This window comes from Cervus elaphus, chromosome 24 (genome assembly GCF_910594005.1).
Source record: "Cervus elaphus chromosome 24, mCerEla1.1, whole genome shotgun sequence".
NCBI lineage: Eukaryota > Metazoa > Chordata > Mammalia > Artiodactyla > Cervidae > Cervus > Cervus elaphus.
Genome location: NC_057838.1, coordinates 52,843,042 through 52,865,143, shown reverse-complemented (window position 1 = coordinate 52,865,143; position 22,102 = coordinate 52,843,042). Strand labels below are relative to the sequence as shown.

Here is a 22,102-nt window from a genome sequence, read left to right as displayed (position 1 = left end):
TGCTGATGGGCATCTAGGTTGCTTCCATGTCCTGGCTATTATAAACAGTGCTGCGATGAACATTGGGGTGCACGTGTCTCTTTCAGATCTGGTTTCCTCAGTGTGTATGCCTAGAAGTGGGATTGCTGGGTCATATGGCAGTTCTATTTCCAGTTTTTTAAGAAATCTCCACACTGTTTTCCATAGCGGCTGTACTAGTTTGCATTCCCACCAACAGTGTAAGAGGGTTCCCTTTTCTCCACACCCTCTCCAGCATTTATTGCTTGTAGACTTTTGGATAGCAGCCATCCTGACTGGCGTGTAATGGTACCTCATTGTGGTTTTGATTTGCATTTCTCTAATAATGAGTGATGTTGAGCACCTTTTCATGTGTTTGTTAGCCATCTGTATGTCTTCTTTGGAGAAATGTCTGTTTAGTTCTTTGGCCCATTTTTTGATTGGGTCATTTATTTTTCTGGAATTGAGCTGCAGGAGTTGCTTGTATATTTTTGAGATTAATCCTTTGTCTGTTTCTTCATTTGCTATTACTTTCTCCCAATCTGAGGGCTGTCTTTTCACCTTACTTATAGTTTCCTTTGTAGTGCAAAAGCTTTTAAGTTTCATTAGGTCCCATTTGTTTAGTTTTGCTTTTATTTCCAATATTCTGGGAGGTGGGTCATAGAGGATCTTGCTGTGATTTATGTCGGAGAGTGTTTTGCCTATGTTCTCCTCTAGGAGTTTTATAGTTTCTGGTCTTACATTTAGATCTTTAATCCATTTTGAGTTTATTTTTGTGTATGGTGTTAGAAAGTGTTCTAGTTTCATTCTTTTACAAGTGGTTGACCAGTTTTCCCAGCACCACTTGTTAAAGAGGTTGTCTTTTTTCCATTGTATATCCTTGCCTCCTTTGTCAAAGATAAGGTGTCCATAGGTTCGTGGATTTATCTCTGGGCTTTCTATTCTGTTCCATTGATCTATATATCTGTCTTTGTGCCAGTACCATACTGTCTTGATGACTGTGGCTTTGTAGTAGAGTCTGAAGTCAGGCAGGTTGATTCCTCCAGTTCCATTCTTCTTTCTCCAGATTATTTTGGCTATTCGAGGTTTTTTGTATTTCCATACAAATTGTGAAATTCTTTGGTCTAGTTCTGTGAAAAATACCGTTGGTAGCTTGATAGGGATTGCATTGAATCTATAGACTGCTTTGGGTAGAATAACCATTTTGACAATATTGATTCTTCCAATCCATGAACATGGTATGTTTCTCCATCTGTTTGTGTCCTCTTTGATTTCTTTCATCAGTGTTTTATAGTTTTCTATGTATAGGTCTTTTGTTTCTTTAGGTAGATATACTCCTAAGTATTTTATTCTTTTTGTTGCAATGGTGAATGGTATTGTTTCCTTAATTTCTCTTTCTGTTTTTTCATTGTTAGTATATAGGAATGCAAGGGATTTCTGTGTGTTAATTTTATATCCTGCAACTTTACTATATTCATTGATTAGCTCTAGTAATTTTCTGGTAGAGTCTTTAGGGTTTTCTATATAGAGGATCATGTCATCTGCAAACAGTGAGAGTTTTACTTCTTCTTTTCCTATCTGGATTCCTTTTACTTCTTTGTCTGCTCTGATTGCTGTGGCCAGAACTTCCAACACTATGTTGAATAGTAGTGGTGAGAGTGGGCACCCTTGTCTTGTTCCTGATTTCAGGGGAAATGCCTTCAATTTTTCACCATTGAGGGTGATGCTTGCTGTGGGTTTGTCATATATGGCTTTTATAATGTTGAGGTATGTTCCTTCTATTCCTGCTTTTTGGAGAGTTTTAATCATAAATGAGTGTTGAATTTTGTCAAAGGCTTTCTCTGCATCTATTGAGATAATCATATGGTTTTTATCTTTCAATTTGTTAATGTGGTGTATTACATTGATTGATTTGCGGATATTAAAGAATCCTTGCATTCCTGGGATAAAGCCCACTTGGTCATGGTGTAAGATTTTTTTAATATGTTGTTGGATTCTGTTTGCTAGAATTTTGTTAAGGATTTTTGCATCTATGTTCATCAGTGATATTGGCCTGTAGTTTTCTTTTTTTGTGGCATCTTTGTCTGGTTTTGGAATTAGGGTGATGGTGGCCTCATAGAATGAGTTTGGAAGCTTACCTTCATCTGCAATTTTCTGGAAGAGTTTGAGTAAGATAGGTGACAGCTCCTCTCTAAATTTTTGGTAGAATTCAGCTGTGAAGCCATCTGGTCCTGGGCTTTTGTTTGCTGGAAGATTTTTGATGACAGTTTCGATTTCCTTGCTTGTGATGGGTCTGTTAAGATCTTCTATTTCTTCCTGGTTCAGTTTTGGAAAGTTATACTTTTCTAAGAATTTGTCCATTTCATCCAAGTTGTCCATTTTATTGGCATAGAGCTGCTGGTAGTAGTCTCTTATGATCCTTTGTATTTCAGTGTTGTCTGTTGTGATCTCTCCATTTTCATTTCTAATTTTGTTAATTTGGTTTTTCTCTCTTTGTTTCTTAATGAGTCTTGCTAATGGTTTGTCAATTTTGTTTATTTTTTCAAAAAACCAGCTTTTAGCTTTGTTGATTTTTGCTATGGTCTCTTTAGTTTCTTTTGCATTTATTTCTGCCCTGATTTTTAAGATTTCTTTCCTTCTGCTAACTCTGGGGTTCTTCATTTCTTCCTTCTCTAATTGCTTTAGGTGTAGAGTTAGGTTATTTATTTGGTTTTTTTCTTGTTTCTTGATGTAAGCCTGTAATGCTATGAACCTTCCCCTTAGCACTGCTTTTACAGTGTCCCATAGGTTTTGGGTTGTTGTGTTTTCATTTTCATTCATTTCTATACATATTTTGATTTCTTTTTTGATTTCTTCTATGATTTGTTGGTTATTCAGAAGCGTGTTATTTAGCCTCCATATGTTTGAAGTTTTAACAATTTTTTTCCTGTAATTGAGATCTAATCTTACTGCACTGTGGTCAGAAAAGATGACTGGAATGATTTCAATTTTTTTGAATTTTCCAAGACCAGATTTATGGCCCAGGATGTGATCTATTCTGGAGAAGGTTCCGTGTGCACTTGAGAAAAAGGTGAAGTTGATTGTTTTGGGGTGAAATGTCCTATAGATATCGATTAGGTCTAGCTGGTCCATTGTGTCATTTAAGGTTTGTGTTTCCTTGTTAATTTTCTGTTTAGTTGATCTATCCATAGTTGTGAGTGGGGTATTAAAGTCTCCCACTATTATTGTGTTACTATTAATTTCCTCTTTCATACTCGTTAGTGTTTGCCGTACATATTGCGGTGCTCCTATGTTGGGTGCATATATATTTATAATTGTTATATCTTCTTCTTTGATTGATCCTTTGATCATTATGTAGTGTCCTTCTTTGTCTCTTTTCACATCCTTTATTTGAAAGTCTATTTTATCTGATATGAGTATTGCGACTCCTGCTTTCTTTTGGTCTCCGTTTGCATGAAATATTTTTTTCCAGCCCTTCACTTTTAGTCTGTATGTGTCTCTTGTTTTTAGGTGGGTCTCTTGTAGACAGCATATATAGGGGTCTTGTTTTTGTATCCATTCAGCCAATCTTTGTCTTTTGGTTGGGGCATTCAACCCATTTACATTTAAGGTAATTATTGATAGGTGTGGTCCCGTTGCCATTTACTTTGTTGTTTTGGGTTCACGTTTATACAACCTTTCTGTATTTCCTATCTAGAGAAGATCCTTTAGTATTTGTTGAAGAGCTGGTTTGGTGGTGCTGAATTCTCTCAGGTTTTGCTTATCTGTAAAGCTTTTGAATTCTCCTTCATATCTGAATGAGATCCTTGCTGGATACAGTAATCTAGGTTGTAGGTTATTCTCTTTCATTACTTTCAGTACGTCCTGCCATTCCCTTCTGGCCTGGAGGGTTTCTATTGATAGATCAGCTGTTATCCTTATGGGAATCCCTTTGTGTGTTATTTGTTGTTTCTCCCTTGCTGCTTTTAATATTTGTTCTTTGTGTTTGATCTTTGTTAATTTGATTAATATGTGTCTTGGGGTGTTTCGCCTTGGGTTTATCCTGTTTGGGACTCTCTGGGCTTCTTGGACTTGGGTGGCTATTTCCTTCCCCATTTTAGGGAAGTTTTCAGCTATTATCTCCTCGAGTATTTTCTCATGGCCTTTCTTTTTGTCTTCTTCTTCTGGAACTCCTATGATTCGAATGTTGGGGCGTTTCACAGTGTCCCAGAGGTCCCTGAGGTTGTCCTCATTTCTTTTGATCCTTTTTTCTTTTTTCCTCTCTGCTTCATTTATTTCCACCATTTTATCTTCTACCTCACTTATCCTATCTTCTGCCTCCGTTATTCTACTCTTGGTTCCCTCCAAAGTGTTTTTGATCTCATTCATTGCATTATTCATTTTTAATTGACTCTTTTTTTATTTCTTCTAGGTCTTTATTAAACAGTTCTTGAATCTTTTCAATCTTTGTCTCCAGGCTATTTATCTGTAACTCCATTTTGTTTTCAAGATTTTGGATCATTTTTATTATCATTATTCTAAATTCTTTTTCAGGTAGATTCCCTATCTCCTCCTCTTTTGTTTGACTTGGTGGGCATTTTTCATGTTCCTTTACCTGTTGGGTATTTCTTTGCCTTTTCATCTTGTTTAGATTGCTGTATCTGGAGTGGGCTTTCTGTATTCTGGAGGTCTGTGGTTCCTTTTTATTGTGGAGGATTAACCCAGTGGGTGGGGTTAGACGATTGGCTTGTCAAGATTTCCTGGTTAGGGGAGCTTGCGTCAGTGTTCTGGTGTGTGGAACTTGATTTCTTCTCTTTGGAGAGCAATGGAGTGCCCAGTAATGAGTTTTGAGATGGGTCTATGTGTTAGGTGTGTCCTTGGGCAGCCTGTATGTTGATGTTCAGGGCTATGTTCCTGCGTTGCTGGAGAATTTGCGTGGTATGTCTTGCTCTAAAACTTATTGGCTCTTGGGTGGTGGTTGGTTTCAGTGTAGGTATGGAGGCTTTTGGATGGTCACTTATTACTTAAAGTTCCATGTAGTCAGGAGTTTTCTGGTGTTCTCAGGTTTTGGGCTTAAGTCTCCTGCCTCTGGATTTCAGTTTTATTCTTCCTGTAGTCTCAGGACTTCTCCAACTATACAGCCCTCCTTTCGAAGATAATGGGTTGCTTTTCTGGGTGCCTGATGACCTCAGCTAGCGATCCGAAGTTGTTTTGCGAAGTTTGCTCTGCGTTCAGTTATTCTTTTGATGAATTTGTAGGAGAGAAAGTGGTCTCCCCATCCTACTCCTCCGCCATCTTGGCTCCTCTCTTGGAATTGACTTTTGAATATGGTGTGAGGTGGGATATAGTTTAATGAGTTTTCTACATCGATATACAATTTTTCCAGAATAATTTATTGGGGAGATTTCCCTTTCCCCATAGTTCTTGGATGTCATTTTTATCTTATATCAAGCATTCATATATGCCTGGATCTCTTTCTGGGCTTTCTGTCTTGCTTCATCAGTCTGTCTCTCCTTGTTCCAACATCATGCCCTCTTAGCTTTTGTAGCCCTGTAACAAGTCAGTTTCCTTTACAGTAAGCCCTCCTGTGCTTCTGTATTTTTTTTTTTTTAATACTCTCAGGCTACATTTCCATAAGCATTTTAGAATTAACTTTTAAATTTTTACAAAAAAAGAAACCCATTACCACCAACAAAAATTAACAGGAATTTTGATGTGAGTAGCAGGGAATTTATAGGTAAATCTGAGAAGACTTGAGTCTATATAAAATTGAGTCACTCTTATCTCCATTTATTTAATTCCTCAGTAATGATTCTTAATAACATTTTATGGTTTTCTACCTAGAAATTTGCATAAATTTTCTTATTTTTTGGTATTTGATTTCTGATGTTAATATAAGCCAACTTTAATTTTTTTCGTATTCTGTGTGGCTCTTATGGATTGTGTCCTTCCAAAATTCACAGGTTGAAGCTCTAACTCCCAATGTGATAGGACACATGGCCTTTAGGAGGTAATCAGGTTTAGATGAGGCAGAGGCCCCATGATGGGATTTATGGACTTTTAAAAAGAGTGAAATTAAAGTTCACTCTCTTCCTCACATGAGGACACAGTGAGCAGGTGGCCGGCTACAGACCAGGAGAAGGGCTCTTGCCAGAACCCCAGTGTATTGGCACCCTGATCTTAGACTTCCAGCCTCCAGCACTGTGAGGAATAATTATCTTTTATTTGAGCTACCCAGTCTATGGCATTTTGTTATGGCAGGCTGAGCTACAATAGTAGCTGAGAAATTCAGAACTTAATAGTCAAAGGCCTTGCTAAGCTTTCTGGTTAATTTTAATTGTCTCTCCGTACATGCTTTGGAGCGTTCTGCATGTATCATTTTGTCTGTGAGTAATGGCAGTTTTATTCTTTCCTTTTTAATCCTTCTAGGTTTTTACTTATGGCTCTTGCTTTACTGTTCTAGCTGAGCCCTTGCGTACACTGGGAAACAGCAGGGCTAATGGCGAATATTCTTATCTCATTTGTAATCTCAGATGAATAGTGTTCAACATTTCATCCTTAACTATAAATCCCTTCCTAGATCAAGTTTTTCTAGAACTTTTATACTTATTAAGTTGGAGGTTGGCTTCTGTCTTTTCTTTTCCAGCATCTACTGAGATGATCATATCATTTATTCTTTATTAGCCTGATGAAAAGCATAAGATGAGTCTAATGTGAAACATGTCACATTGGTCATGATGTCTCATCCTTTTCATAGATTGTGTGCACACACATGCAGTTTATCTGTATGCCTGTCTGTCTACCCATAAGGTATCTGTTAGGACAGTGGCATCTGTGTTTCCATGTGCAATTAGTCTGTAGAATTGCTTTCTGTTATGTTCTTGTCAGGTTCATGTGTAAGGCAACTCATACAAAAAATTGAGAATTGGGAGAGGTTTTCTTTTTTTTTTTTTCCTTTTCTCTGCCAAAATTTGTTACAGCAGTCATAAGATTCTCACTGAAAATCTTACTCAGATTCTTCTTTCTTAATTGTGTGGTAGAATTCACTAGTACAGTTATCTGGGCCTAACACTGTCTCTGTGAGATGGGTTTTAGTTCAGCTTTGCGTTCTTTCAGTTCAGTCGCTCAGTCGTGTCTGACTCTCTGCGACCCCAGGGACTGGAGCACGCCAGGCCTCCCTGTCCATCATTAACTCCCAAGTTTCCCCAAACTCATGTCCATCGAGTCGGTGATGCCATCCAATCATCTCATCCTCTGTCGTCCCCTTCTCCTGCTTTCAGTCTTTCCCAGCATTAGGGTCTTTTCTAACTATAGTGTTCTGTAATAGTTATCAAACTATTCATATTTTATTTTTCACTTTGTGTCACTTTGGGTAAACTGTATTTTTTCTAGAAATATGAATTTAAACCCAACTTTCAAATTTATTGGTCTAAGATTATTCATTATATGCTCTTCTCCTTTTTAATGAGTGCAATAACCAGGAAGATGTTTAGCATTTCGTGTAACTTTTAGCTTTTTCCCCAATAAATGCATAAGAGTCATAATCAAAAAGTAAATTACCCTCTAGGTATGGGGAAAAGAGAACCCTCTTGCACTGACGGTGGGAATGTAAATGGATGCAGCTGCTATGGGGAACACTATGGAGGTTCCTTAAAAAACTAAAAGTAAAAAAAAAAAAAACCACAACAAAAAGCAGAAGTGCCCTGTGAGCCAGCAATCCCGCTCCTGGGCACTTACTCTGAGGAAACTGTAATTCAAAGAGATCCATGCACCACAATGTTCATTGCAGCGCTATTTACAACAGCCAGGACATGAAAGCAAACTAAAGGTCCATCAACAGAGGAATGGAGAAAGAAGATGTGGTACATATACACAATAGAATATTACTCAGCCACCAAAAGGAATGAAATTGGATCATTTGTGGTGACCAGAAAATCAGAGTAAAGTCAGTCAGAAAAACAGACATGTACATTAACACATACATACAGAATATACTACAAAGGGTACAGATGACTCTATTTGTAAGGCACAAATAGAGACAGAAGTAGAGAATGGACATATGGACACAGCAGGGGGAAGGGGAGTGGGGGACGGACTGGGAGAGTGGCATTGACGTAATGTGTAAAAGACAGCTCGTGGGAAGCTGCTCTATAGAACAGGGAGCTCAGCTCAGCTCTGTGATGACCTAGAGGGGTGGGACAGTCAGGGGAAGGAGACTCAAGTGGGAGGGGAGGTATTTATATATTTAAGCACATTTTCAAAGCAGGAATATGGAGTGGGTTACCATGCCTGCCTCCAAGGGATCTTCCTGACCCAGAGATCAAACCCCCATCTCTTACATCTTCTGCACTGGCAGGCAGGTTCTTTACCATTAGTGCCATCCAGGAAGCTGTTGTCTTTGTCTAATTATTGCTCCTTAGAAAGTAAGTTGTTGTTGTTGTTTTCCTTCTTACTATTAAATCTAACAAACTACTCTTTGATTTTCTGCAGTTGTACCATGATATGCCTAGGTGTGTATTCTACACCCCCACTCTGGGTTTGGAGTGTTCTTGAATTTTTGAATTGGTGACTTGAAAAATTCTCAGCCACTATCTATTTAAGTATATCTTTCACAATCTGTTTTGGAATTGTGCATGTCTATTAGACTTTCTCAGTATAGTCTATACTTCTGACTTCTCATTTTTGCCACTCTCCTTTCATCTCTTCATGGTTCTTTAGGAATATTTTCATTTTGTTGTTGTTCAGTTGCTAAGTTGTGTCTGACTCTTTGCGACCCCATGGGCTGCAGCATGCCAGGCTTCTCTGTCCTTTGGGAGGTTGCTCAAACTCATGATCATTGAGTTGGTGATGCCATCCAACCATCTCATCCTCTGTCATCCTCTTTTCCTCCTACCCTCAATCTTTCCCAGCATCAGGGCCTTTTCCAACAAGTCAGCTCTTCATATCAGGTGGCCAAATATTGGAGCTTCCACACCTTCCAACGAATATTCAGGGTTGGTTTCCTTTAGGATTACATGGTTTGGTCTCCTTGCTGTTCACGTGACTCTCAAGAGTTTTCTCCAACACCCCAGTTAGACGAAAGCATCAATTCTTTGATGCTTGGCCTTCTTTATGGTCCAACTTTGACATCCATACATGACCACTGGAAAAACCACAGTTTTGACTATATGGACCTTTGTTGGCAAAGTGATGTCTCTGCTTTTTAATATGCTATCTAGGTTTGTTATAGCTTTTCTTCTAATGAGCAAGCATCTTTTAATTTCATGGCTGCAGTCACAATTTGCAGTGATTTTAGAGTCCAAGAAAATGAAATCTGTCACTGTTTTTCCACTTTTCCCCCATCTATTTGAGATGAAATGATGGGACCAGATGCTATATTTTCATGGCTCATCTGTAAGTTCACTAAATTTCTTCTTGCCTGCCAAACTCAGGCTGCTAAATTCATTCATTGAGTTACTGTATTTTTCAGTTACAGCATTTGGCAGAATTTGGTTCTTTTTCACATTACCTCTCTATTTTTAATAGATTCTAGCTTTCTGTGAAATTTTTTTTGAGGGGGCATAATCTAGTCCTTTTCATCCCAAAAGAAAGTAAACAGATTTATTTTAATGGCTGTCTGGCAAGTCTAACCTTGTTTACATTAAATTGCCTCCTCATAAGTTGTGTGTGCATATGTATACTGGTATTGGACATTTCATTTGAAAATATTTATAGAAAAAATTTAAGATTTTGGATGGTATTATTTTCTTCCAGAGGTGGTTTTTTTCTTTGCTTCTTCCAGGAACCGAATGGGACTAGCAAATCAGAATCCCATTAATTCAGTGTCTGGGTCTGGTCTGTTTAGTAATAGAAACAGAAGTCACACTTCTTTCTTGGTGGTCTCAAAACAGCCTGCCCTACAGGTCTTATTCTTTAATTACTTCTTGAACTAATTTCTTACCACTCAAACATTTACATAATTTATTATCTCTAAAGTGTAATAGAAATCAGAGGGAACATAACCCATCTACGCACTGGCATAGCCGATGGGCCCTCGCAGTTTTCATGGCTCACCACTCATTATAAATTGGAGATAGTAGAACTCACTGCAGTGTCTTTTGGATCCTCAGAGAAGAAATAAATCCAGAAGAAGCACAATTTAGAGCTGCTTTTGCTAGCATATCCTGAATTGATTGGTTGCAAGCTTACATGATTTTGCGAGCCCACATGATAACTTGGTTAGTGCCGGTGGAATATCAGAATAATGGAGCACTCACTATATAAGAAGTGACTGAGGGACATTTTAGGCATAGGATGGCATGAATTGTGTAAATATTAGCTATTATTAAATGATGAGTCAAAGATGATTCAGGTGAATTTCCATAGCTTTTCTTCATATTAACCCCCCATGACCTCTAGGAGGGTCTTCTGTGCTCCCTCACCTTCCTTTACAGCAGAGACAAAGACAAAATGTGAAAAGTGGAAGAGAAGAGAGAAGCAGGTAGACAAAGAAGAGTCTTGGGCGTGGGTAGATATTTGTAGAAGGTTTTGGCCTTGTGGGACTATGCAGATTGACATGTGATAAATCATCCATTTCTGGAAACGAGATAAGGATGATGGTGATGATAGACTTTATCATCTCACAAGATACAAGTAAAGCTTGAAACTTGAAAAAGTTCCTTTTGGCATTTGGACTGCAGTCTTCTGAAAAGGACTCTGTGCTGATGGCTCATGTAGTTCCAAGATTCAGAAGGGTTAAAATTAACTTATGGACAGGAGTCATTTCTATGAGCACTTGAATTAAATCTCAGGTGAACAGTTCTGTAGATTTTTTAGCCCTTAGAGGCCTGGAAAGCGTCTGCCTGAACTATTGGGTATATTTTATAAAAAGCTAGATCTTGGTAAAACATTTTAAAAATAATGAAACTGAACTAAAAACCTCATTTTGGAACTATGAGGTAGACTTATTTCAAAGAATGTTTATAAAAGGGAAGGTTAAAGTATAACTAAATGGTTTTTCCTTGGAGTTATGATAAAATTATTTAACAGGATGTTGTTGCTCGGTCACTCAGTTGTGTCCAACTCTTTGTGACCCCACGGACTGCAGCATGCCAGGCTTCCCTGTCCTTCACCATCTCCTGGAATTCGCTCAAACTCATGTCCATTGAATCAGTGATGCCATCCAACCATCTCACCCTCTGTTTCCCCCTTCTCCTCCTACCCTCACTCTTTCCTGGCATCAGAGTCTTCTCCGTTGAGTCAGCTCTGTGCATCAGGTGGCCAAAGTATTGGAGCTTCAGCTTCAGCATCAGTCTTTCCAGTGAATATTCAGGACTGATTTCCTTTAGGATTGACTGGTTTGATCTCTTTGCAGTCCAAGGGACTTTCAAGATTCTTCTCTAGCGCCACAGTTTGAAAGCATCAATTTCTGGTGCTCAGTGTTCTTTAATGGGATATTAGATTTTGTTATGTCTAAAGTCTCCATGATTCTATGGTTTATTACTCCCAGTTTAGACCATAGAGACTTGATTTATATTTAGCTAATCCAAATAACTGAATGTTAAAATCCTTGCTACTGAACTTTGGTTCTGTAAACATACTCTACACAGAAGGAAGGGAGAGGCAGCATAATTCAGTAGAAACATGCACAGCAGAGGAAGAAAAAGCAAACTAAACTATCTTTTCTTGCTTTCCTTAAGATGATGGATCCTTTATCTAAAGAGCTTTAGAACATCATACTAAAGTATCACTAGGGCAAGGGGGCATCTCTTACTCTTTTCAAGTATCAATCTGGGGATGGGCTGAAAGAGTGATTGCAAAGACTTTTGCTGGTATTGATGATGCCCCAACATGGGCCTTACCTCGCAGGTTTAGCACTAAATTGGCCAAGGAGCTGAAGTTACTCTTCCTCCCCCGCAAGGAAATAGGAGTACTCTGACCTGCTCCTTGGGTCTTTCTCATGGGAGGTTACAGAGCTGAGAGGACACCCTCGTGGAGGAGGCTGAGATTTTTTCTAAGTGGATGGGGTAGATTTCAAAAGGTACAATTGAGTGATCAGAACATGTACTCAGTAAGTAAACCTGTCCTTTCTTGTTCACCTCGACTATCCATGAGTATGATATGATATGTGTGGTCCAGTGGCTGAAATTATGGTGATTTTTCAAAAATTCTAGTGTCGAGATTTTGCTTTGACAGTATATCTGTAGCTACTAATCATGCTGTTTTGGGCTGACTCAGTTGCTTTGCAATTGCAGGGCTCTGTTCTGAGTAAATGAGAGGCAGCCAATTATCTACGAAATAATGGCGTGCACAGAGGAGGGTTTGATGAATTACAGATGATCTCTGCTGACACAACAGGGTGTGGAGACCCGCTCCTCTCTGACTTGCTATCAGAGTCAGGGGCGATGCTTGCAGATTTTACAAACAACACACCCTACTAAATTCCATCATGGGGTGGGAGTGGGGACAGGAAGTGATAATATATAATGGTGTGTAGAGGCAGCCGGCCCAAGAATTAAATACCTAGAGGGAAATTTAAAAAGAAAAAAAACAAACAAACTGTGAAACCGTGTTCTAAGAACGGCTTCGCTGGTGGCTCAGCTGGTAAAGAATTCGCCTGCAATGCGGGAGACCTGGGTTTGACCCCTGGGTTGGGAAGATCCCTTGGAGAAGGGAAAGACTACCCACTCCAGTATTCTGGTCTGGAGAGTTCCATGGACTGTATAGTCCATGGGGTCACAGTTTCAGATATGTCTGAGCGACTTTCACTTCACTTCAGGAAGGAATGCAAATTTAAATAAAAAATGCAGATCCACTGCCATCTAATGTGATTTAGAACAAATACTAAAAGCCGTCGCAAAACACCTTCCCAGGAGCTCAGCCCTGTGTGGGGAGGCGATGCATAAATTCACCGAAGCAGAAAGCACATGCTGAATTCCTGGAACCAGAGGATTGCTGACCTCATCAGGGATCTGTCATGCGGACAGGGAGACCACCACAGCTTCATCCACAACCCCTAGGCAGTTGTGGACCGCGGTTGGCTCGTCCCCTGAGTGCTGAAGGCAGCATCTGCTTTGTACTATTGCTTAAGCAACTGCCAACTCACAGTCACTCTTCTGCTCAGCCAAGGATTCAGAGTGGCCAAAACACCAAGACATCCCTCAGGGTTATATGGAAAGATCAGGAAAAGTCTTCTGCACAACTAAGCCCATGTTGGTACTGTGGTGGTTTCAAGAGGCAGAAGACACGGTTTCTAGTTTGGGAATGTTTGTCTCTGTGGTCGTGTGGTGGTCAGGCTGAGGATTAATTTGGGTCTGTAGAACAGGGTTGGTTACTTACTGAGGGGTTGCTAGAGTTTCCCACAGCAGACACTACGCAGAGTGGTTGCCTGTCACAGTCCCGTTTCCTAGCTGGGGCATCTCCGAGCAGAAGGCTGCACATGCTGCTCTGCAGTATGCTGGCTGCTAAGGCAGATGAGTGGCAAACAGATCCCATCGGCCCGGAGACTAAGGGTGCCTGTGGGCGGCGGTGGGGTGTGGAGCAGGGCTTGCTGCCTGGAGCCCTCCACTTCTCGTCCCCAGGGAAGCTCACTCTGGCTTCCTTCATGCACTGTCTCCTCCCGGTGCTGGGTGAGAGACTCAGGAAGCACTAGCTCAGGGGTAGGAACAGGTCTAGAGTCATCTTGGTCTGGGTTTGGGCTCTGACCTCTACTGCTGTTTTCCCAAGAGGGACATCACTGGTCTAAGATCATTTTAGCTGATGTACGTGAAACCCCTCTGTAGGTAATTCTCTTTTAAATCCTTTGGATTAGGGCAAATGGAGAGTCTTAGTTTGGTGCCACCCTCTCTAAGGATGACCAGCCTCTCAGCTTAACAAAGAAGAGAAAGAACCTCAGTCTGGTAGCTCCAGGCAAGCAGCTGTGCAGAGATGGAATTCACCAGCACTGTTTCCCTTTTATATTTATTTTTATGCTTAACTTTTAATGATAAGTAATAAGTAATATTCATTTCTCTTGTGGCTAAGATATAAAGTTTAAGATAAAATATAAAGTTTAAGATAAACTGAATTTTTAAAAGTGAATCAGGTAAATAGTAACTGGTACACAAAGATTTTTAAAAAGCATGCCAAGATGGGAAGAAATGAAATTGGTGAGACACTTAAATGCCCAAGGTCCCATGACTTAGGCAGGTGGTCAAATGGTGGAGAAAAGACAGGCAGGAGTCAGCAGAGAGTGGAACACCTTTCAGGCAGAGTGAAGTAGTTGGTTCAGCCCACTAGGGTTCCTGCGGCCTGGCTGCAACGTGCCCAGGGAGGCAGGTACCCGAGTGGGTGGGACGGGCAGTAATGGTAAGAAGTTCAGCAGGGGAGGGACGTCCTCACAGAGGAACCAGGGAGGCCAGGAGACCAGGTGAAGAGGCTGAAGACACAACTTGGAACACAGGAGAGCGGGGAGAGGGTGGCAGTGCTGACTGGAGCCACAGGCCCCTCTACGCAAGGCGAACAGTGAGAGATGAAGGGAAAGCCCTTGGAGGTGGGGCTGTCTGGGCGCAAATCTGAGCTCCACCACTTGCAACAGCACTTGGCATCACTGAGTCTTGGCATCACTGAGTCTTGTCATCACCTGCAAGGAGGGATAATAAGAGAACCTATGTTCGCTATCAAGTCTCAGTAATGGTGGTGGTGATCATCCATTCTGGAGCCGAGCCCCGCATCCCTGCATGCTGTGAAGTGTGCGGTCGTGCAGAGTGAGCAGCACCAGGGGCTTCAGACCGGCTCTGCCCAACTCTGACTTGCTGATGAGGGAATACTCAGGAGAGCCTGGAGAGGCCGAGGATATCTGGATTTCAGATACTGTGTGAAGTCTAGGTCTGTCCATGTCTTGCAGGACAGCCCTATTTGTTCCATGAACCCCTTAACACTGTAGAAACATTTGGTGCGTCGATGCATTTTGAAAAGGGAGGAGAGCGGGTATCAAAGAACCAGATTAACCAACCCCATGATCAGGTTTCCTGAAAGGAATGTTTCCTTTCCCCTCTGTCTCTAAAGAGAACTGCACCCTGTTTCTCTCATCCTATAGGAGGTGACGCTCTTGGCAAAATCTGTGTTGCTGTTCAGTCACTCAGTCGTGTCCGACTCTTTGCAACCCCTTGGACTGCAGCAGGCCAGGCTTCCCTGTCCATCACCATCTCCCAGAGCTTGCTCAAACTCATGTCAGTTGAGTCCATGATGCCATCCAACCATCTCACCCTCTGTTGCTCTGCATACTGGACACCTCCCAAGCCGGGGGGCTCACCTTCTGGTATCATATCTTTTTGCTTTTGCATACTGTCCATGGGGTTCTTGAGGCAAGAATATGGGAGTGGTTGGCCATTCCCTTCTCCAGGCGGTGAAATCTCAGGCTTACGTTTGGTCCCTCGCCTCCAAGTTACTCATCCTGTGCTCTTTGGCCTCCCTCCCATTTCCACGTACCACATCTGGCTGCTGGGAAAACTGAAGGTGATTTGTTTGGTCTTTAGCCAAACATCCTTAAAGAGAGATATCACTGTGAGTTCATTCAGAAGCCCATAGGCTCTCTGGCAATAGTTGGTGTAACAAGTTAAGGGGATTATCTTTCTGAAAGACTTACAAGGCAAGTTGATTCACCTGGAAGACAGGCGATGTTAGGCCCCAAGGCAAGACAGAAGCAAAGGCTGACAAAGCAAAGCGTGCCAGAAACTCAGGGATGAGGTTTAAATTCTCTTAAACAGTCTAGAAAACACACTGTAAGACAGAATCATACAACTGAGCAAGCCTCAGGAAAAGCCTGCAGCGTCCCTGCCTCGCCCTGGAAGTGCCTGTTACGGAAGAAAGCCAGAAAGGGAAAAAACAAGAAACTCAGCCTAGAAAGTGGTGACACCATTTGAAGAGGACACAGCTTGCAGAAGAGAAATAGAAAGACGTCCGCAGTCACACCCACAGGCCTGGGTTCTTAGGTAAACTAGCTTGGTCCTCAGGTGGGGAGAGAAGGGAAGGCAGGGAGAAGTGAGAAGGTGAAGCAGTGGAAAAGATTAAAAATAAAATATCAATTCATATTGATGCATGGCAAAAACCATCACAATATTATAAAGCATTTATTGTAAAGTGATTATCCTCCAATTAAAATAAAATTTTAAAAAGTCAGCCTCCACTCCCACCACACTGTATCCCTTCAGGCAACTGGGTGCAGAGCTGACAAGCCACTGACGTGGAGAAGGCAGTGCGCTTTCTATGATGCCAAGGCCCGAGACAGCAGTGATGTGAGCAATCACTGGGGGTGTGAGGGGGTGGGTATTTGATACTGGGTCTCTAAGGAATTAGAATATTATTAAAAAGAGGGTGGCAGGGAGAAAGACCAGGAAATGCACATTTATTTTAAACTAACTAAAACAGACTTACATCTCCAAATGAGAACCTAATACCACAACCAATGTTTTGTAGCTAAAAACCATGCTCATTAAGTGCTTGATACAACTTTATATAATGCAATTGCTACCAATATTTGTTCACTAATTGCATTTTTAATTTGTATCTGATCTACTTCAGCTGCTTATAATATAAACACATTTACACAGGACCAGATGAAGCAGACAGTTTTAAAAGAGAAAAACAATGTAGAGAAGAGGCTCTTTATCTGGGGTCCATATTCCCTGCAGAGATTTATTAACAGGGTTGTCAGATAAAACAGAAGACCCAGTTTAATTTGAATTTTAGATAACAAATAATTCTTTTACTCAAAGTAAGCCCCAATACTGTTTATTAACATTGATACCTTTCAGAAGATGCCTGAACTCCTTAAAACTGCGTACAGACGTGAAAAGGAGATTGGCTATCACCTTCTATCAGTCTCAAACCTGGGATCTCCCAGTAGTTAAACATCATTAATGTGAAGAGGTAATTCTCCTTCCCTGTGGCCGGATCTTCCTGACAGCCAAAGCTGAAGGGAAACAGGAAGATAATTTACCAAAGAGCTGCCAGGAGAGGTGTATGTGCGCTTAGTCTGTAAGTAATGTCCATCAGTCCTGTCCGCTTCTCTGTGACCCCGTGGGCTGTAGCCCGCCAGGCTCCTCTGTCCATGGGGTTTTCCAGGCAAGAGTACTGGAGTGGGTGGCCATGCCCTCCTCCAGGGGATCTTCCCGACCCAGGGGTCGAATCCAGGTCTCCTGCATTGCAGGGGGATTCTTTACCTCGTGAGCCACCAGAGGAGACCCAGAGCCTACAGAAAGCAGAGCCCGCCTGAGCATGGCTGAGATGGTTGTAAGCTCTAAGCTGCAAGCTTGAAACAGGAATCTGAGACTTGAGCCTAAGGGCAGGGTGACTTCCTGGGAGGGTTTGGATTTTTTTTTTTTTCTTAATTGGTGAATAATTGCTTTACAATATTGTGATGGTTTCCGCCCTACATCAACATGAATCAGTCATAGGTATACATACTGTCCCTTCCCTTCTTGAACCTCCCTCCCACCGCACTAGATTGTCACAGAGCAACGTCTCAGTAGCTATCTATTGACACTTGGTAATGTACCCACTTCAACGCTGCTCTCTCGATTTGTCCCACCCTCTTATGCCCCGTAGTGGGATGGCTGAGTCATATGGTAGTTTAATTCTTCATTTTTTTAGGAGGTCTGCCTTACAGACTATCTCCAGTTGCTTTGTAGAGACTGTATTGGAGAGGACAGAGGGGACAAGGGCCTGGGCAGGAAGGACAGGAGCAGAGGGGAGAGGTGTAGAGAGGTGGTGTGGAAGTGAGACCCAAGGGTCGGAGTCCTCCCCGCTCCGGCTTCAGTGTTTGTGCAACCACCACTGGCGCCAAAGGGAGTAGGCGGGGCTGCTTCCCGGCCCCCCGCCCCCGACGTATGCTGGGCAATGAGCCCCGTTTCCTGGGGAGGCGCCAGCAGGGTGTGCGCGATGTTGAAGTAAACTGCAGTCTTACCTGCGTCACTAAAAGTAGCCCCTCAGCGCTGCAGCCTCGGCCGCCATCTCCTCCTCTGACCGCCACAAGGCTGGGGAGTCTTTATCCTCTCTGTCGTGTTTCTGGAGCTTTGCAGAAGAAAAAAAAAAGACTCCTGTGGGATCTTCCTTTGGAACAATTATTGTGGGGCAGCAGAACAGCATTTGCAAATCAGCGGCTGGGGCACATATCTTTTCATTGTATTTCTTGGCTAAGAATCCCCCTGCAATGCAGGAGACCCAGGTTCGATCCCTGGGTTGGGAAGATCCTCTGGAGGAGGGCATGGCAACCCACTCCAGTATTCTTGCCTGGAGAATCCCACGGACAGAGGAGCCTGGTGGGCTACAGTCCATGCGGTCGCAAAGAGTGGGACAGGACTGAGGGACTAAGCACAATTACTTGCCGAAATCCGAAAATGGGAAAGGGTGTTGTGTAAAAATCCACATTTCTAACTTCTGTAACACAGTAACTAGATTAGGCTACGCTGAGGGCGGTTCACTGCCTTATAATGATCCACTGAGGTTGGGAGTGGTGGTCACAGATGGGGGGGGGGCGGTGCATCCTGCCATTTACCAAAACCCCCACCACCTTCTAAAATTATGCTTGACCAGCAGCATCCATTCTGTTTACTTCCCAGCCCCTGAAGACACTGCGTTGGCCACCTGCCCACAATCATTTCCCAAGTTCGCCTGCAGTTAACCTGCCTTCTCCTCAGCTTAGACTCTCTTATATGAGCTCTGAGCAGTTTTGCTCACTGAACCAAAATGGCCCAGGCCAACTGATGATAATAACAGAAGGGCCGTGAGTACTGAGTAAGAAATAAGAGTTGGCGCTGATGTTTAGTTGCTAAGCTGTGTCTGACTCTCTTGCCACCCATGGACTGTAGCCCACCAGAGTCCATGGGATTCTCCAGGCGAGAATACTGGAGTGGGTTGCCATTTCCTACCTCAGAGGATCTTCCTGGATTCTTTACCAGTGAGTCACCTGGGAATTCTGAAGAAATAAGAGTATGTACATTAAAAGAGGCTTCAAGCCCGCAAATGGTAAAAAAAAAAAAAAAAAAAGAAAAACAACTGAGGAAAAGAATTAAATGAGGAAGCATCAAAAAATTAACACTCGGTCTTAGTCAAAAGAACCCTTTTAAAATCCTCTTCATATACCCATATTTATTAAAAAAAGATATTTTGTGTATGTCTCAGGTTTACATAGTGAATAAAATTTCAGTTCTATCAGAGAGAGAGGATGCTGTCAGAATGTTCTTCATTAGAAGAGCTCAATTCCCCCTTGATCTCCAATGCAGTTAGTTTTATTAACTAAATTTGTTATTCCTGTCTGTAGCGGTAGACACTGTAAAATGCTGAGGGTATACATTTCTCCCCAGGAGGCACGGTGCAGTATTTCATGTTAAGTCATCTGAGGAGACTGGGGCCAGCTATTTAACAGCACCAATGATGGCCAGTATTTATGATGCGAAGGGCCGTTTCTTCCTCTTCATGTATTACTTCCTTGCGCATCATTTCACTTAACTCTTACAATAGCCGATACGCGAGGCAGGCACCACCCTGCTCCTTCTTCAGCTCAGTTCAGTCGCTCAGTCGTGTCCGACTCTTTGTGGCCCCATGGACTGCAGCATGCCAGGCCTCCTTGTCCATCACCAACTCCTGGAGCTTGCTCAAACTCATGTCCGTCGAGTCGGTGATTCCAACTCCTTCTTACCAAGGAAGAAACTGAAGTCTGAGAAAGTTCAGTCCCCTGTCAGAGATCATCACCCAGCTAGGAGCAGTAGTGGTGGGGGTGTTCCCCACAGTTTTTGCCTTTTTAAAATCTCTCCTGGAGGAAGTGCGGTGTCACCAAAGAGCCAACAGTTCCACAACTTCTGCCCCTCAGGTACCATGGCCCAAAAGTCAGATCCTCCGACAAAGAATCTTGCCAACTCAGGCAAGTGGCACAATTAAAATAGCAGAGTTTGCGACCTAAGGCCCCAGTCACTCCCACTCTAACCCAGAGACCCCCCCACCCCAGCAACTTGCAGCAGATGGACAGATGTCTCCATTGTTTCAGAGCCAACTTTGATACAGAAGACAAAACAGTGAGCGGACCTAGATGCTGGTGGGGTAAGTGTGAGCCTAAATGAGGTTCATTAGCATATACCCCAGCCACGAACATGTTTATGAGGGTCATGGATCTTCTGCTCCATATCTGGCTGCTGGCATGCTGGTTTTACACTTTGCCACATAGATTTAATTTCCCTTAGTGGAAGAAAACCACATTAAGAAGTCATTTCCTTCCTTGCAGAGGCAGAGATGATGCAGTGGCTACAGGCGAGTCAAACAGGATTGCTATTTTTCTCCTCAAGAACTAATTTTCATTTTGATACTAGCTTTAGGTCTGTTATAAATCCATCTTGTAACTATTTCAATAGGATGACAGAGAACAATGCAAAGCCCAGAAAATATGGCCTCCCCACTTCTGGTACTGCCGTCGGAAGACGCAGAAATCAAGCATTAAGTGGCCTCATCAAGGCAGATCGCACCAGATGAGTCCAAATAATTTAGAGCCTGCAAACGTTAATGCCTCCTTGGTTATCAGGCTTACCGTCTGTTATTGTCATATGTCTCCCAGATGGCAGCATCATGCCAATGCTTAGAAGTTGTTTATGGGAAATAGGAAATGAGTAAAACAAAAACTAATGCTATTTGCAAAGCTCTATGGTATATGCTTTTTAAAACCTAGGGGTTTCTAGTCCTAAAAGTCCCTGATGGAAGCACGTGGCTTTCTTCAGAACAGCCATGTTCAACCCCGGCTGCCCACAGGAATCACAGGGAGAACTTTAAAAATGACAGATGTTGGCCCTGCCCCAGGGGTTCAGGCTTAATTGGTCTAGGGGGGCAGCCTGGCGGTGGGAACTGTTTTCAAACCTCTCAGGCAATTCTCAGGTACACCTGCAGTCAAGAAACCATGTGTTTGGGAGAAGTTTGTGTGCACAGATAGAACCCATGTATATTACAGAAAGAATATTATACATTTGCCTTTAAGCCCATTGCTTTAGACTCAACAGTATGGAGGCTTTCCTTGGCAAACTCTGCTCTGAAACTGCCCTTCTTCTCTATCCAAGGATCGTCTGAGTCACAAGGCTCTTTTCCCAGCAACATCAGGATGCTGGTCTGGTGTGGGACCTTTTGAATGCATATAGAGTCTGCAGGAATAGGCAGCCTGGGAGAGGCCTGGTGGGCAAGACTTACGTCCTGGAAGAGCTGCCCAGGTGACTTGGAAATGAATTGTGCTGTGGGTCAGAGTAAGATTCTATTTCTCCAAGCAGCCCAAGAACCTGCGGGCTGGAAATCACTGCCTACCTAACTAACAGATAAGCCCTAATCATGACTCTAAAAAGCGCCTTATCCAAAGGCACTATTTGCCTCAGGTGACCTTCAATGGTGGAGGAGGGCATAGCAACCCACTCAAGTATTCTTGACTAGAGAATCCCATGGACAGAGGAGCCCGGTGGGCTACAGTCCATGGGATTGCAGAGAGTCAGACATGACTGAGCCGGCATGCACCCATGAGCTTTAATGGAGGAGTTTCACTTCAGAAGAACTTTCCAGATTACCTTAGACCATCCATAGGGAAAGGCAGTGATGACTTATTCATCCGCCAGATACTCATGGTGTCCTTGCAATGCCAGGAGGCAGCCCTGGCACGCATGCACCTACCCGGACTAACCTCTCTACTGTCCTCATGCACCACCCAGGTGGGGAAGGTAAACACCAAATGGTTGGTTACAGATGAGATGGGCATTACCATGTGAGAACAATGCTGGGAGGGGCTCACCTAGCCTGAAAGGCTTCTGAGAGGTGATTTAGTTTCACAAGGAAAGAAATAGACTGTTAGGATAAAGAGTGATGGTGGTGGAGGGAGTAGTGATTACCCTAAGGGACAACCAGCAAGGGCCCTCCAACAAGACGAGCTTAGGCCCAGACATGAACAGTGAGAAGTGCAAGCTCTCTAACCTCTCTGGGCCTCAGCCTCCCCCTCCGTAAAAGTAGGGAAGAGGTCTCTATACTGATATGCATGACACACAGTAAGGGGTGTTGGGTGTTTGCGGCTGCTGCTATTACTATCATTGCAGTTGTTGTTGTTATAGGCTGGATACACTGTCCCCCGACAGTGACCAGTGGTCAACCCACA

The 22,102-nt window shown here is 42.6% G+C and overlaps 1 protein-coding gene across 12 annotated transcripts in view; it reads right to left on the bottom strand.

The window, feature by feature from the left end:
* The window catches only part of FHIT (fragile histidine triad diadenosine triphosphatase), a 1,484,422-nt gene that overhangs the window by 14,597 nt on the left and 1,447,723 nt on the right, over positions 1-22,102 (bottom strand). For all 12 annotated transcript variants that reach the window (XM_043886316.1, XM_043886317.1, XM_043886315.1 and 9 more), the window contains one exon: positions 17,900-18,006. In XM_043886316.1, coding sequence (XP_043742251.1) covers positions 17,908-18,006 — 99 coding nt within the window. In that variant the 3' untranslated portion in view covers positions 17,900-17,907. The remainder of the gene's footprint in view (positions 1-17,899; positions 18,007-22,102) is intronic.